Genomic DNA, 16965 nt, shown 5'->3' on the forward strand with positions numbered 1-16965 from the left:
CATAGCCAGGGGAGGTGTGGCTAGGGCTGCATAAACAGAAACAAACTGATTTAACTCCTAAATGGCAGTGAATTGAGCAGTGAAATTGCAGGGGAATGATCTGTACACTAAAACTGCTTTATTTAGCTAAAGTAATTTAGGTGACTATAGTGTTCCTTTAATGATGTATTTTGAGGTTGGTATAATATTTTATACATTTAAATTATATTTCATATGATCTCTGTATAATATTTCTATATGTATCCTTTATGTAATTTTATGCATTGTCTTTTTTACATATATAGAAATGAATTCATGTATTTTTGTATAAAAAGGATTTGTATGTCTTTAAATGGCAGAGAGCTGCTCATCTACTCTGCTTTTTTGTTTTAGCTATACCCTTTAAATATGCAAATGGTAGTGTTTCAGGACAGCCAATAACAGTAGAACTTAGTGATTCCACGCCTTTTCAGGACGGACTTCTAAAGAAGTCAAGATCTGATGTAGTTGGTGATTCGGCGAAACGCATCATCTGACTAGGCGGAGATGTCATTACACTAACCCCGCCTCCTGGAAGTATCCCGACCGAGTGTACAGCCAGCCCTGAAGTGTGAGCCTGACGGAGCATACAGAAGGTGGCGGACGGACTGTTTACACGCAGGGACCTGGTGATATTCTATGCCTAGCTATATTGCTAGTTGCCTACTTTTAACTAATTGCAAATAAAGACAACGTTTTACTTATCTAATATTGGCTGTAATGATTGGGCTATTACAGTTAGAGTAGACTTCTCTTCTCTGTTTATAAGTCTCATTTCAAAGCACTTTTGAGTTTTTTTTGTTTTTTTTTACTTTGCCTTACAATATTACCCTATGTATATATTTGTTTCCTGTTTATATCCCCCCACTTGGAGTTGCAACTTAAATACATTGATCTTTTAGTGTAAGTCGCTGTTTTACTCTTGGGCTTATATGCACGGATTCACACAGAGTGTTTTTTGCTTTTTTAGTGCACTTTGATGCATTGTTAATTTGTGCATATATTTAGTCACTTTATTGTAGTGAAGCTGTATATTGTACTGCGGTATTTAATTATATTGTACTGCAATATTACAGTTTACTTTTTGTTTGTGTGTGTTATATATGTAAAACACAGAGTACCTTATATTTTATCTAGTGTATTACCTAAACATTGAGGTATTCTTTCTATATCTATATCAGTGGGTTTTTGGGAGTTCCCACAATATGCTACAGCTGCTATGACATTACATCCAGCCATAAAAGAAATCAAAAAGCACCATCACAGACACACTCATTCCAAAAAATGTATTTACATAATGGGAACACATTATTGTTGATTAATGAACATCTTACCTTCAATTATGTGTTTTCTTGATAAACCCCTTTCAGTTTCTGCTCTGAAATACAAAAGGAAGAAGTGTAAAGAAATGGGTTTGCTCTGAAATATATAGATATTAGCTGACGATATAAAAAATGGGTATTACATACTTTCCACCCCAGAAAATTTTGGTAGTTATAACCAAGCTGGAACGCCTGAAAAATATGAAACAAGTTGTTTTTTTTCAGATGCAATGGACAGGAATCTGCAATGATACATACAGCTTACAGCCAAGACTCCAGTGAAACCCTCATTGCTGGGAGGAGAATGGACTGAACGTAAACATATCCTCCACGAAAGATTGGGAACCTAAATAGCTTGAAGGCGAAACTGTACTTTAACTAACAAAACCAATTCCCCGTTTGGCTGGAACCCTGGAATAGTGACCTACAACATTATTTCTAGAATCAGTCTGATGCTTGCAGCTAGTAACTACTTAGATCAGGTGAGAAGCGGGCCATCGTGGCCAAACGGTTTGGAGCAGAATGTCATTTAAACATTGTGCTTTCGAATTACTATCACATGCCGAAAGGAAAAACTATTTCATCTCTTTTTTTGGTCTTTTTACCATTTTAGCGTTAGAAAAGAAAAGAAGCAGTTTACAGATTTATACTGAAATAGAGATATACACTTTTACCCAAAAATACAACCCAGTAATACTATCAATTTGAATTTGACCTAAATAGCCCCCAACTCAAACCAGCACCGATTGTACAGTTTTTAACTGAAGGTTCTGTAATTCAAAATAATAGTAGAATATGTGGCTTCACATACCAGCAAGACAAGTTTATTAACTATCCACAGACTTCAGGTGGAAGGGGTTTTCAATCACAATTTTTTCCCCACCATAACCTATTTGAATTTTGCTTCCCAATCACTACCAAGCCTCAATAGCCAACCAGTAACCAACCTCCTGCTGATGATTTGCATTGACAACGAAACAGCTGTCCACGAGTGGTTCACTGGCTTTGCATCTTTTCCCAAGTTGTGTTTCAAAGCTGTTGTATACAGCAAACACAGACTCAAAGGAATCCATGTTTGAAATGGAATGAGGCAAAAATGTAATGCTTTGTTAAACTAATTTGCATATGCCCACCCAGAATCCTTTGTGGTAGTAACATCACTGCAGATTTGTGATTTCTGTGGGAAAAGCTAGTCTTATGGCTTGACTGGTGTGCAGATTTTTGTTTAATATTGTATTAACTATCCACAGAAGGGGTTTTCAATCACATTTTTCCCCCACCATAACCTATTTACTATTTATATATATATATATTTATTTTATTATTATTTTTTTTTTTTAAACCACCACAACAACAAAAAAAACTGCTAAATGTAAAGAAATAAAACCAGATGTTATTTATACATATTATATATGTTAAATTTAAAAATTTAAAAAAGTACAAAATGCCAAAACTAAAAGACATAAAGCCAGATGATATTTCCTGTGGGGTAAGAACTACAGTCAGCAATCTCCAATATGTGTATTTTACCTTCTAACTTCTCGATGGGTGGTTAATGTCTGGAACGTGACGAGTTAATGTAAAAGAGTAGGTTTCTTAAGTTGTGCATTTGACAAAAGGGTATATGAAGAAATTAAGCCCAACTATTAAACGGCATTAATTATTTACGGCAGCCTTTTTTCGCTCTCAGAGTAAAACGGGCACAGATGAAACCACATAAAAGATTAATGGCGGAGCTTTAAAGTGCAAACATGAAAATAATAAGATAATTACCGCCATCCTTTCTTCTTGATGATATTACCTAATACAACTTCGGCCCTAAGGAAAAAAAAAAAAAAACATTAAATAAGTGACTATAAAGATAAAATGCAAACCCATATTTACTTTATGGTGCATATAGTATTTAATACAATTAACCCTTAGTATTATACATCTCATTGGAAAGAATCCCCTGGCTCTCTAAACCAGTACCATTAGGACGGTTTTACCTGAATTGCTGTAGGCACTTGTCTCGATGTTCTTGAATGTATTCCAGGTCAAAAAAAAATTAAAACTGCAATGAGCCAAGTAAATCCCAGCTATTTTTCAAATGGATCTTATTGGCAATGATTCAGCTGATTGGCAGTTTAGTTGGTCACCAAATGGTAACAAGCCTTGTAAGACAAGGCATGGGCAGAGAGGTTTTAAGCTTGGCGTGTCGTTATATGGTAATGGGTTACAGTTAGGATGGCAAGGTTGGAGGTTTAGGGCTACGGTGCCAATTCTCCATTTCTATATCAGGGAGTTGGATTAAACAAATGAAAGATTACGCAGCCATTTGGTTGTTTGTGACTAGTCAAATGTTCAAAAACATTTAGAGATAAAGTGGATTTTAACACAAAAAGAAACTAACAGCAGCTAAATGGTACCACATATACAGCTGAAATATCTCAATTTGCTACAACTACGGTTCTGAATAGACCTTACGAATGTCTGTATAATTAAAGAACAAAAATCCGTTACATATTGCCTAGAGTTCCAAATTCTAGTTCTTCAATTAAAGTGGCATTCCACTCATCCCGTTTCAAAGAAAGAGAATCCAAATAGGTTGACAATTTTAGCACCAACTGTTCTCTGACACAGCCAGCACATTACATACACAATCTAATAAAAAGAAACTGAAACATTAAAAAAGAAGCATGTTCGGTCACATGTTTCGAGATGGCCTTAGGGGTATATTCACACAATCTTTCTAGAAAGATCCTCTGATTTAGGGATCGTCATAAACCCCCCTTTGTTCCTTGCTCAAATGTTTACATCTATACAACTTTTATTTAGTGTTTTTCTTCTTTTGAACAAAAAAATTGCACAGAACCCCCCCCAAAAAACTAATTGCGAAAAACAACTAAAAAAGACACATGGTATATAGCACATAAAAGGTAAGGGACGTGTTAAAAAGGGGGAGGGATTTAAAGGTAGGAGACCAGTTAAGTGGCCCCAAGTGTTGCAAGCGAAGTACTACCCATCTCTATGAATTTTATAATAAGAAACTGAGCATAAAAAATTTACACTCTAGGTAAAATAGCATAACAGCATATTGTCATTACACAGTTATTTGATGTAACTAATTATAGATCATCCCATACCAAAACAAATTTCTGTAGCCAATAATTAAAATTAGTAGCAGTTAACAATTCTACACCTTACTAATAACTAAGGAACACTGCTCGTACAAAGGTTACAAGTGCCAGAGGCAAATTAAAATGTCTGAAAAAGCAATCTCTAATCTTTACAATTCATTGTATTGTATTTGGCACAGTCAGACGTCATGTCAACAGCTAGGTTCTCCAAGACAAATAGTTTGCCACTATGAGCAAAATACTTACATAATCCATCACATTTCGGCTCACAGTATGTACTTTGTAATTGGGAGCACTAAAATAGTTTATAAACCCATCAAATTATGTCTAAACAAGTATGCAAAATGGTGAACCAAGCAGTCTGTGAACATATGTTTAAATGATGAAATCTCAATTTTCTCACAAATGTAAAAGATATGTTGCTAAGACATTGCAGATAGTTTGTATGTATGATAGTAAGTATGTTGGTAAAGATGGTATAAGTCACCGTATTCTTGGTTTCATGATTGAAAATATTCCTAAGGCATTGAAATGAAAATGATAAAAAAAAAAAAACACACACACAAAAAAAAAAACACAGCATCTACAATGAGGTACACGTAAGTGCATCTGAAATTCAAGGTCGACAACAATACATTTGCAGTACACACTATCAAAGTACATTACAAATACATTTACATAGCAGGTAAATTGTGCTAGAACAACTGTATCTAAAAAAAAAAGTGGTTCGAAAAATCATACAGAACTCGTCAAAACAACACAGCTCAGAACAAGTGATGATCCAATCAGTAAATAGAATCTTTCATTCAAGAAACCATGTCCGTGAGTATCGAATAGAGATGGCAATGCAGGCATGAAAAAGATTGGGGAGGTGACGGAGAGCAAACAAATCACAAAACAATAACTCGAAAAAAACATGCGATTAAATATGCAACACAACTTACTTTCCTGCAGCATAGACTTCTGCAGTGTCAAAAAGGTTTATTCCATTATCATACGCCAAGGTCATCAATTGTTCTGCCATCTGAGAAAGAGACACAGGTTTGGTTGAGTCACTTATTTATTTATGCAAACACTTAATATCCAAGCCATATAAGAATATATTCATATACAAAAGACATAAAGATCAGTGGTTAATATCCGGATAGACTGAAATAAGCTAGATATGGAGAATTAAGTGCCCAAATGTCCATGACACCAAGACTTGGAGCACCCTGGATTTACTTTGTCAGTCTGCAATCTTTTACCTGTTCGCAATATGCCATCCGTAAGATGCATCCTAGCTCCCACAATAAATTGTGAATAGGGATACCAGAAAGTTCAGTGCAATCAGTGCCTCCCAACCTCACAGATCACAGGTTCCGGCAGGAAAGTCCTGATTTTGCTCCCTGGTGTCCTGCTCTTGGAGACACCAGGTACCAGTACTCAGTGTTGGTGAGTATGCAATTATGTGATTGCACAAGTCCAGTGCCGAGCATTTCTATATATGCAAGAGAGCCTTCGCAGGTTTTTTGTGCATGTACAGATTGGCTACTCAATGCACCAGACTGGTATTTTCCCTTCAAAACTTTATTTGAATGAGACACTCGTCAAAGTGATGTATGTCCCTTTGAGCTTTCATCCCTCAGATATTCCTTCCCTTTAAGCTTTCATACCTCACAATGCAGGGAGATATAAATCTTTTTAGGACGAACCCTTTACATTCATTTTCCGATTACAAATAATACTTGAATCATGCATAGCTGTATAACCATTTAGCCGTGAAAATTATTCCTGTAAAGCACTAAGTATCTGCAATGTCTTGTGGCTCTGACTTGAAGCTGTCACTGTTTGACACACAGGCTCTGGGGATTTAGTACATTCTCCACTTGCATGGCCCTATTCCAGTATCCTACATGCTAGCATTGCCTCATTACTAGTCTGACCTGAGGGGATGCGGGTTAAGTGTTCTGGCTGGTGTTTTCTTATGGAGATTGTGCAAGAATTAAGGGTTTCTATGAGCTCCCTTTTTGGAAGATGGGTGAGTAGCCCGTTAAATGACAATGGGTCATGTAGAAACAAACACACATATACATTTTATACGATAAGCATTTTTTTCTTGTCATACTATACCTATAGCTTATATTTAACTCGGGCAAAACAAGAATGCCAACACAATATAGGTTTGGTAAAAGGAGACCCCCAGGGAAATAGGCATATTCCTCTAGATTTAGTGTATGTAAGCAACACGCTAAGGGAAACACAGTAGTAAACATAGGGAAAAATTGCTGAACAGCGCTGGAACATGTGATCTATGTAAATGCACAGCATACAATACCAGACATGAAGATTGCTGTGGGGCCCTACTCATATATTGCATAGCACGCAGAACATACACGTTATATTTGGAAAGCCATCAATTTCTTTAACCCCCTGAGGACCAATGACGATTCAGGACCGTCATCAGAAACATCCCCTTGAGGACTGATGTCGGTCCTGAACCGTCATGACTTAAAACGAGCAGGGGGAGCGATCCGAGAGCACTTCCGCCGAAATATCATTGTTACTATCTGCCAGGCATTTGAGGCAAATAGTAACAGCCAATTATTATGTTTGAGCGACACGCGATCACTCATTATTGGCTGCTGACAAAGTGGGTGTTACAAACACTCACTTTGACAGTGATCTCTGCCCCTATCTCCTCTCTAGAGGGAGAGAGACAGAGATCAGTGATAGTTTGTTGCCAGAAGTATTTCAGAACCTGTAAAAAAAAATGTCAAAAATGAATACAATTCCTTTTTTTTTGTATTCTTTTTTTTTTGTACGTGCTTGATTACAATAAGGCTGGTGTCATTAACAGAAGAAGTTATCACGATAGTATACATTTCCAGCACTTCGCATGCATAGAGGAGACACATTTTGTTTTTTTATTCATATAGCTGTTTTCATCCTTTTACTTAATAAACCTTAATACTACCTATGGGGAGTGCGCTTGATTTGTGTAAGTTAACTTTGTAGCCAGCCACCTCGCTATATTCCGCCAGTATCCCTGTCAGTGCAGCCATAGATTCCTTTGGGTCCGTTAATGTCAATAATACGTCATCAGCGAATCCCGATATAACGTATTGCTGTCCCCCTAAGGTGACTCCCCTAGCCTCTGTGGCCGCGTGTATTGTTTGCATGAGGGGTTCCAGTGATAGGACAAACAGCAATGGCGAGAGAGGGAATTCCTGTCTTGTGCCATTACTCGGATGGAATGGGATGGTTCGTGTTCCTGAAATCCGGATCTGTGCCCTGACGTTGGAGTATAAGGCTTTAATTGCTGTTATAAACTGTGCCGGCATGCCAAAGTGTTTTAATGTCTCAAATAGATAAGGCCATTTAACTCTAATAGTCCCATTGTAAGGCATACTTGCTTCCTCTTTCTTATTAAATTTATCAGCAGGCTATAAATGTCACCCATATTTAAATCCCTACTTTTGGCCAAATTAACTTATTAATTAATTGCTAGGTGGGAAACCCAAACCCTATTACAGCCCTGAATCATGGAAGGTGTTGATGGAACACTTTGAGGTGGTTTGAGGCACACTGGTTGAAAACCACTGCATTATCATCTCTTTAGAAGAAGCAGAGTCAGCATTGTGAGAAAAGTCTTTTGACCCTGGAGAAAGAGTGCTGATATGTCCGGATCCTGGCGCCGGAGATCCTTCTTCTACGGTTTTCTCATCATCGAGGCAATATAAGTAGGATCAAAAGGGAGGAAAAGTGTAGCTGTAATGCTGTGTAATTGCACTGCTTGTACTTAACAGACAATATTACTGTATAGAAAGTGGCACCTTCTAAATATTACATATATTCTAAGCATTGATGTTATGATTTTGTGCCATTTTTTATTGATATACAAAGGCAACAAATCAAAATACATAGTGTAGATTTACACTATTCAGAACGTAGCATATATTTTGATGGCTTAGTTCTTATTGTTTCACCATACATCAGTTCTTTTATGCAATAAATAGTATTTATAGTATGCCTTTGTCTGCATTTTTCTGTCTGCTACAACTGAAAGCCACAGAAATGATCTAAGCACACATTAGAGTACCGTTTGCTTGCGGTAATACGATCTATGGAAAATGAACTGAGTAATCAGAAAATTCAACTGTTCTAGATGATTGATTTTCCACATAAAGAATGATTCCTTTGTTTAAATGCTCTGTATTAAGATTACATTTTTTGTCCTAGCGATGTAATCCAATTGTTATGGAATTAATGTTCATTGTAATCCTAGGAAAGCTTCCCTACCTTCTAATGCACCCCGTACCTGAAAAAACACAATCTTTCTACTGCGTGCACGGGAAAGGAACAAACAAAACAATATCCACTTTAACAGCAGTTCCGCGAGGATTACACAAAGTATAACTTTAGTTGTGTTTATATACAAATGTTAAAAACCTACTGCTGCTTGGAACATTGGTTCCAGCAAGCAATACACTCATCAAGCGTAGAATCTTCTTCAATATACTATTTTGGACAAAGTGTTCTATAAATAAACATTAAGGAAACCCGTAACTGAATTCTTCCTATTCCTTTTTTTATTGTGTTATGCTCTTTCGTTTTTTTTTTTTTGCAGTTTTTATATATATAAATATATATATGATCTAAGTATATATTATTTATTATTTATTTTTACACTGTTTTAACTTTATTTCATTTTATTTCCAGACAGCAGGGGGAGTCCCTGTCATTACAGGGACTTCCCTTGCTGGCATTGCTATGGACGGTTATGCCGTCCATAGCAATGTTATGCCGTCCATGTGATCGTGAGGTCCTCGCGATCACATGGCCCAGGGGGGCCGAAGAGGACGGAGGCGACTCCCAGGTAAGTCCCCATACCGTGATCGCCGACGACCGGGTAAGTAGAAAGGATGGTTAGGGCGTTCTATGCCGCCCTCCAGCGTTTAGAGCCAGTTCCCTAAGGACGGCATAGAACGCCCACCGTCCTTAAGGGGTTAAACAACCGAAAGACACATCCCGTGGTCATGGAAAAGATGTTAGTCTGTTTGAGAAGGGTCAAATCATTGGCATGCATCAAGCAGAGAAAACATCTAAGGAGAATGCAGAAACGACTAAAATTGGGTTAAGAACGGTCCAACGCATTATTAAAAACTGGAAGGCTAGTGGGAAACCATCGTCTTTGTGGATGAAATGTGGTCTGAAAAAAAAAACCCTGATTGATCGTGATCAGCGATCACAAATGTTTGGTGAAATCAAATCGTAGAAAAACAACAGTTGAACTCAACTGGTTTTAGAACATTCACTGCCACAAGGTGGGGGCTGTGGGGGCAGAGGGACACGATAGTGTCAGGAATACAGCTTTGTATTCCTAACACTATAGTGTTTGTTAAAAGCCTCTGAGTTATAGGTTTGATTCCAGAAGAGCCATCACAGCCTTTCGTGATTTCAAGGTCAACAAAAGCAGCATCATTAAGTTTATTAATATCCTCTATTCACATACCACTTCTGGATTGTAAATTTGATTGAGCAGAGCCCCTAAAATATTTATTGTTAGGTCATGTTTACATTAACTTCTTAACATCTCTCCTATTCTGTATCTACAGCAGCTGTGTTTTGTTTGTGACCTGCAATTGCAACAATGTAACGTTAATATGACGTGACAAAACATTGACAGGCAATCTCCGTATGCTAATCCATACGCAATTCGGGAGCATGGTGTGTCTTTAGTATTGCAAACCCCCCTGCACAGTCGCGCAGAATCATTGCCCTACAATGCCTGGGGACAGGTTATTCTAGAGCACTGCTTAGTACACGGGCACAGCGTTTCCAATGAGATCTGGCCAGCTGTCGCAACTGCATAGCAAGCAATTCCCTTTCTTTTAGGCCAGGCTGCAAAACAAAATGCTCAGCACAAAAACACTTAAATGTTTAAATAAGTGTCAAATTCGTCTTTGTGAAGGGAGTTCCTGGTCCCATCCAGGTGAACGCCAGGCTTTAATCTATTTTTTGCCTTTTTATTATTGCAGCTGGGACCAACACGACTGACAAGGCAGTTTTGTGATCTATTCTCTTTAACTGCAGATTATTTGAACATCGCATCACAAAGAGTATTACTGGGATAATTCCCCAGCCAACGGAAATGAGGAAAGCTGTTATTTTCCTTCTTTTACACTAAGGGGGAATTCATTACAAAAGCAAAAATATTGGGAGGAATAATAATAATAAAAAAAAAATCAATTTTGGAAGTTGTATATATTATACAATGGAATTGTTGGTAGAGTGGCCAACAAAGTTTCAATATTTAAGTTAAAAAAAAAAAAAACAATAAGAAAAATAGTACTGCTGCAATCTTTATGAATTTATTCTTTTGGCCTAGGTTTTACAATCTAGACTCATGATTAAGTGTATAAACCCTTTAGGATTCACACATGGTATTGATTCTGTTTGCTAAGTAAAAGCAGTCAAATGTTGATGATCTGCAAAAATGCTTATTGATCTGTAATTCCCATATTTCAGTGCAGTAGAAAAATCACAAAAAAATAAGTTGTTTTTTTTCATGTGTTCGATTACGGTATGTCCCAGCCCTATAGAGTTTGGTGGATGTTACATCGGAAAGCTAACCTATCCACTGATTTTACAAAGCTTGTGCTAGAATATGTTGAAAAATTGGGCACCGTCCAAAAATGTAAGTTTTGGATTCTTATTGATGAGCTCCCACATTCAGGGCAGGTGCAAGGATTATTGCCACCCTAGGCAAAATAAAAATTTCTCCCCACCCTTGTGGTCTTTCCTCTCCCCCACCCACCCCAGGTGTTCTCTCTCTCCCCCCCCCCCCGGTGCTCTCTCCTCTCCCTCCCCTACCCAGGTGGTCTCTCCTTCCATCTCTCCCTCCTCAGGTGGTCTCTCCTTCCATCTCTCCCTCCCCAGGTGGTCTCTCCTTCCCTCTCCCTCCCCAGGTGGTCTCTCCTTCCCTCTCCCTCCCTCCCCAGGTGGTCTCTCCTTCCCTCTCCCTCCCTCCCCAGGTGGTCTCTCCTTCCCTCTCCCTCCCTCCCCAGGGGCCTCTCCTCCCCTCTCTCTCCCTCCCCAGGGGGTCTCTCCTTCCCTCTCTCTCCCTCCCCAGGTGGTCTCTCCTTCCCTCTCTCCCTCCCCAGGTGGTCTCTCCTTCCCTCTCTCCCCCACCTCCCTCTCTCAGCTGGTCTCTCCTGTATGTGTTTTGCTCTCCCCATCTCCCTCCCCAGGTGGTCCTCCTACCTCTCTCTAGTGTAGCGTGGCCGTGCCCACATTCCAAGTGTATTGTGGGAACGCATGGATTCACAGACACGTACTGTGAGGGTGAACTCAAGTTAAAGAATTGCTGTTTAACATAATAACATTAACTATAACTTTAAAGTGAGTCAGCAATCTGGAGTTCAAAATTAGCTACAACTAACTCAAATTGACTCACCAAGTGTGCATTAAATAGGAGGGCACCATGTAGGGCTGGGTGAAATGTCCACGTATTACTACAGAAATGTTTCTTTGCTCTGTTAATTTAATGCAGCCCAGGTTTCCATTAAAGGAACACTATAGTGTTAGGAATGCAAACATCTATTCCGAACGCTGTGCGGGTCTTTACAATGTCGCCTTGCTTCTTTGGCTGAGATCATCACTGTTGATGATCTCAGTCAATCCAATGTTACCCCATAAGGAGGCATTGGGAGGTTAATACGAATGTGGGGCAAAACACGAAGTTGCACCAATCAAATTGTCTCTATCAGACCATCTGACTTAGAGGTGTTTAACGTGGCTTTTGGTGAGAAAGCACCTCTAGTTGCTGTCAGGATGAGAGCAACTAGAGACAGGCTAATCCTGCAATGTAAACATTGCAGTATCTACTCAACGGCAATGCTAACAGTTGCAGTGTTACAATAATAGGGGTATAGCACCTAGACCACTTCTTTGAGATGATATAGAGTCCCTTTAAGCTGAAACAAGCATGGATTTAAAACCTTCCTTCAAGCAATGCTCTCATTAACTTAATGAGAACATGGAAGCTAAGGGGATAACAGGGATGCCAGAAATCCACATGAATGCATAACTACACAATTTTTTTGTTTCTTTAAGGTATGTCTAAACTGACATTTCTGGCATTGTGTACTTGAACATATTAGGTTATAGTATATAACTGACCAATGAGGAATGGCTCTCTAAGATTGCTTGCACGTGTCATCAAGTGATGACAAGTCAGGATAGGTTCTTGTGGTCTCCGTTCTGTGCTAACACTTTTCTCTTGTGTCACTTCACCCCACTCCCTCTAGTATGTAAGCTCATTTTAGCAGGGCCCTCAACACCGACTCTTCCTGTGCATCCAACTCGTCTAGTTGCAAATACTTGTCTGTTAGTCCACCCATTGTACAGCCCTGCAGAATTCATTGGCGCTTGATAAATAATAATTTAGAAATACATATTTTGGGTATTGGCTATTTATTAGAAGAGTGATATAAAGTATTTTGAGATGCTGAATTTGCTAAATGTTCAATTTTTAAACATGTCAATCACCGCTTTGGGTGGATTGTGATGAATCAAAGTGCTTAATGTAAGGTACGGGGCCCAATTTTGCCAAATGGATATAAGTGGTGTCTCAAACTTTTAGAACAGTGGAATGACTGATCATGTCAACATCCTTAACAGCTCATCAACAGTCATGACTGTGGCTCTGTGCATAATATGCAGACAACCGACGGTGGTCATTACAGGGAATTAAATGGTTCTGTACGTGTTTTGCTGTATAATATCCTTACAGAAAGATGTTCCTAAAAGCTATTTAATTTTATTTCTAGAGAATAATAAAAATTGTACAAAGATATGAAAATTATCAAAACTGTTACATGCATGTGTTATGGAGAAACAAAGTCCAACATTGTTTAATTTTAAATTTTCTTGTTCATCACCCAAAAGAACAGACAAAAAAGATACGGATTTATTTGTTCTTAAAATAGCATTTGAACATCTACGACGCCCACAGTTCATCTGATAAAGTTTATTGCAAATTGTTCCTGAATGTTTTTGAGGCCACATTCCTGTTGCCTTTTTTGGACTTCTCCAACATTTCGGAGTTTGTCTATTTTGACCACTGACCTGGGTTTTAATATACACGGTTCCTGTTGTATGGACTTGTTTATGAATTTGTTTTTAAGTGGCAGGTGGCCTTTCAACATGTTCCCAGAAAAGAAGACTAATGAGAATAAGCTACCTTGTTTGAAGTTAAAAATAGGTTAATTTGATGAGATGTAAACAGATACATGGACAAAAAAAAAAAAGAAAAAAGAAAAGGACCCTTGGATACGAAAAGTGTCACAATTACATTTCTTAGCAACTGCTACCTACAGACTTAGGATTATTTATAAAACAGATGCATGTCTTACCTCATCTGTGATCTGACCTCCAAATGTCACCCATGTCCCTTTAAACACAGATGGTAAATTGTCAAAAATACTGTATGGTTTATTTATTATTACGTATTTAATATATTGCAGTATTACATGTTCAATATACTTAGTTAAGTGTCACACTTGATAAAAAGTTATTTGTTAAGTTAGTATGGACATTTCAAATCATAAACACATACATATCAAACATACATAACACACACACATTCTGAATGTCTGCTTTGAAATAGTACTCAATACAGTACAATTTCTGTTTTGAATAAAAGTAAAAAAATACAGAATAGGTTGTTTAGTTAATGCACAAAACCATAGTAAAAGATTAAAGAAGAACAGTCGTCTTTTCACGTGTTTACAAAGCAGGGGGCAGCCATATTGAAATGACTTGCATATGTAATCAACACTCAATACTTGCTTACCGTACATTTTTAAATGTGGTACAACAGTCCAATTCTGAGCCCCTGCCAAACCATCCTGTTTTTATATCTGGTGTCTAATTTCTGGGGACACTACAAAATAGTTGCCATAAAGCACTATTTTAAAAATTATTATACTGCTCAAAATAGAAAAATATGGATACTTCCTAACTGTGGAGGGCACAAAAGCTTAAAATTAAATAATCGTCTTGAAACTTGAGTATAGATCAAATTATCGAACCTGGATGGGTCAAAAGGGTAGACAAGAACATTCAGCTTAAAAGTACTAATGGCAGAGGTGATGCAGGGTTAAATGCTATGTTTTGAAATTTGGTGTTTAATTAATTCTGCACAATGTCATGCAAAAACTCAATTTTTAAAGAAACACACCAAGCACCATAATCACTCTGTGCTTTGTGGCAGTATCCCGACTCCCCCTCAATGTAAGTAATCATTATTCCAACGGTTTGGCTTCCTTGGGTCTACTGGGCACCGCTTCCTGCCTCTCTGCAGCTGGTTCACTCTCCTGAGTCAAGCCATGCCATGCAGAGTCAGTTCATTGGCTGCGAGCATCAGCTGATCACTCTTAGCCAAAGCGCTAAGCCCTGCACTAGCATTGCCTTCCAGTGGCAGAGACAGGGGGCACCACCCAGGTAGGAAGTAAAACCATCAGCAAACGGACCACGTACAATAGGGGGCATGCCAGGGAAATCCTAGTACCATAATCACTACATGACGCTGTTTATGGTGCTAATTGTGCTTGGACTGTTCTTTCACATCGTTCTAATTAACTTATCAGAAGATCCGTTTAGTTCAGATATTATTAATAATACGGTAAATAGGGATTTGGTAATTGAAGGACACTAGACATTTATAGCTTCAGACCAGCACTAGTAAGCCGTAATCAATAAGACTATTTTATTTCACATTCTGATGAAAAGGCATTTCTATTCATACACATCTTGTAACTTAAGAGATCGGACATCAAAGAAATTGTTGATTTGCGCATCAGAACATAAAAGAATTTGTCCTTAAAGCGAGGACAAACTAAGCTATAAATCATCTACAACTCTGGCATGCACAATTGATACAGTGCAATCTGGATATTGCGTAACTTACCTAAACCAAGGCATGACACTCTTAAACCCGACTTGCCCAAATTTCTGCAAGACAAACATACTGTTATTGAAATACAAGAAAAATTAGTTACTATAAACAGACAACCTATGAGTTATTTAGGTAAATGCATTATAAAAAGCATTAACACTAATACAAGTTCTAATTTCTTACTACACTCAACAAAATGTTTTTGCCCCCATTTTTAATGAGCTGAACTCAAAGATCTAAGCTTTTTCTATGCACACAAAGGGCCTATTTCTCTCAAATACTGTTCACAAATCTGTCTAAATCTGTGTTAGTGAACATTTGCCTCACACAGTGCAACACATCTCCTTTGCATAGAGTTGATCAGGTTGTTGATTGTGGCCTGTGGAATGTTGGACCACTCCTCTTCAATGGATGTGCGAAGTTGCTGGATATTGGTAGGACCTGAAACACACTGTCGTATACGCCGATCGAGAGCATCCCAAACATACTCAATGGGTGACATGTCAGTTGAGTATGCTGGCCATGCAAGAACTGTGATGTTTTCAGCTTCCAGGAATTGTGTACAGATCCTTGCAACATGGGAACGTGCATTATCATGAAGACAGCATTGAAAGTCATGTTTCAGTGTTTGCAGATGACACAAAACTTTGTAAAATAATACAATGTGAGCAAGATATTACTTTGCTGCAGAGGGATTTAGATAGACTGGAGGACAGGGCACTCAAATGGAAGATGACATTTAATGTTGAAAAATGCAAAGTTATGCACTTCGGCGTAAAGAATACACAAGCAATGGAAGCGAATTAGGGATAACAATACACGAAAAGGACTTGGGAATTGTTATAGACAACAAAGTATGCAACAATGTGCAATGTCAAACAGCAGTGGCCAAGGCCAGTAGGGTATTGTCATGCATGAAAAAGGGCATTCATTCTCGGGACGAGAATATCATTTTGCCTCTTTATAAATCACTGGTAAGACCACACATTGAATATGCTGTGCAATTTTGCGCACCTGTTCTAAAGAAGGATATTATGGCACTAGAAAAAGTGCAGAGGCGGGCTACAAAATTAATAAAAGGAATGGAACATATCAGCTATGAAGAAAGGTTCACACATTTAAACCTATTTAGTTTAGAAAAACGTCGCCTGAGAGGGGATATGATAACATTATACAAATATATTCGAGGCCAATACAAACCATTGTGTTGAAATCTATTCACAAACCGGACTTTACATAGGACACGAGGGCATGCGTTTAGACTAGAAGAAAGAAGATTTCGTCTAAGGCAAAGGAAAGGTTTTTTTTACTGTAAGAACAATCAGGATGTGGAATTCTCTGCCTGAAGAAGTGGTTTTATCAAAGTCCATACAGATGTTCAAACAGCTACTAGATGCATACTTGCAAAAACAGAATATTCAAGGATATAATCTTTCAATGTAGGGTAATAACTGCTTGATCCAAGGATAAATCTGACCGCCATTCTGGGGTCAAGAAGGAATTTTTTCCTAGCTTGTTGCAAAATTGGAAGTGCTTCAAACTGGGTTTTTTTTGCCTTCTTTTG

General features: G+C 38.2%; 1 protein-coding gene across 8 annotated transcripts in view; it reads right to left on the reverse strand.

Moving 5' to 3' along the window:
- The window catches only part of KCNAB2 (potassium voltage-gated channel subfamily A regulatory beta subunit 2), a 189977-nt gene that overhangs the window by 22072 nt on the left and 150940 nt on the right, over positions 1-16965 (reverse strand). For all 8 annotated transcript variants that reach the window (XM_063436207.1, XM_063436205.1, XM_063436206.1 and 5 more), the window contains 6 exons: positions 15414-15457; positions 13858-13895; positions 5404-5483; positions 3114-3158; positions 1488-1532; positions 1353-1396 (listed from right to left, as the gene is read on the reverse strand). In XM_063436207.1, the coding sequence (XP_063292277.1) occupies positions 1353-1396; positions 1488-1532; positions 3114-3158; positions 5404-5483; positions 13858-13895; positions 15414-15457 (296 nt within the window). The remainder of the gene's footprint in view (positions 1-1352; positions 1397-1487; positions 1533-3113; positions 3159-5403; positions 5484-13857; positions 13896-15413; positions 15458-16965) is intronic.

Source organism: Pelobates fuscus, chromosome 11 (genome assembly GCF_036172605.1).
Source record: "Pelobates fuscus isolate aPelFus1 chromosome 11, aPelFus1.pri, whole genome shotgun sequence".
Lineage (NCBI taxonomy): Eukaryota > Metazoa > Chordata > Amphibia > Anura > Pelobatidae > Pelobates > Pelobates fuscus.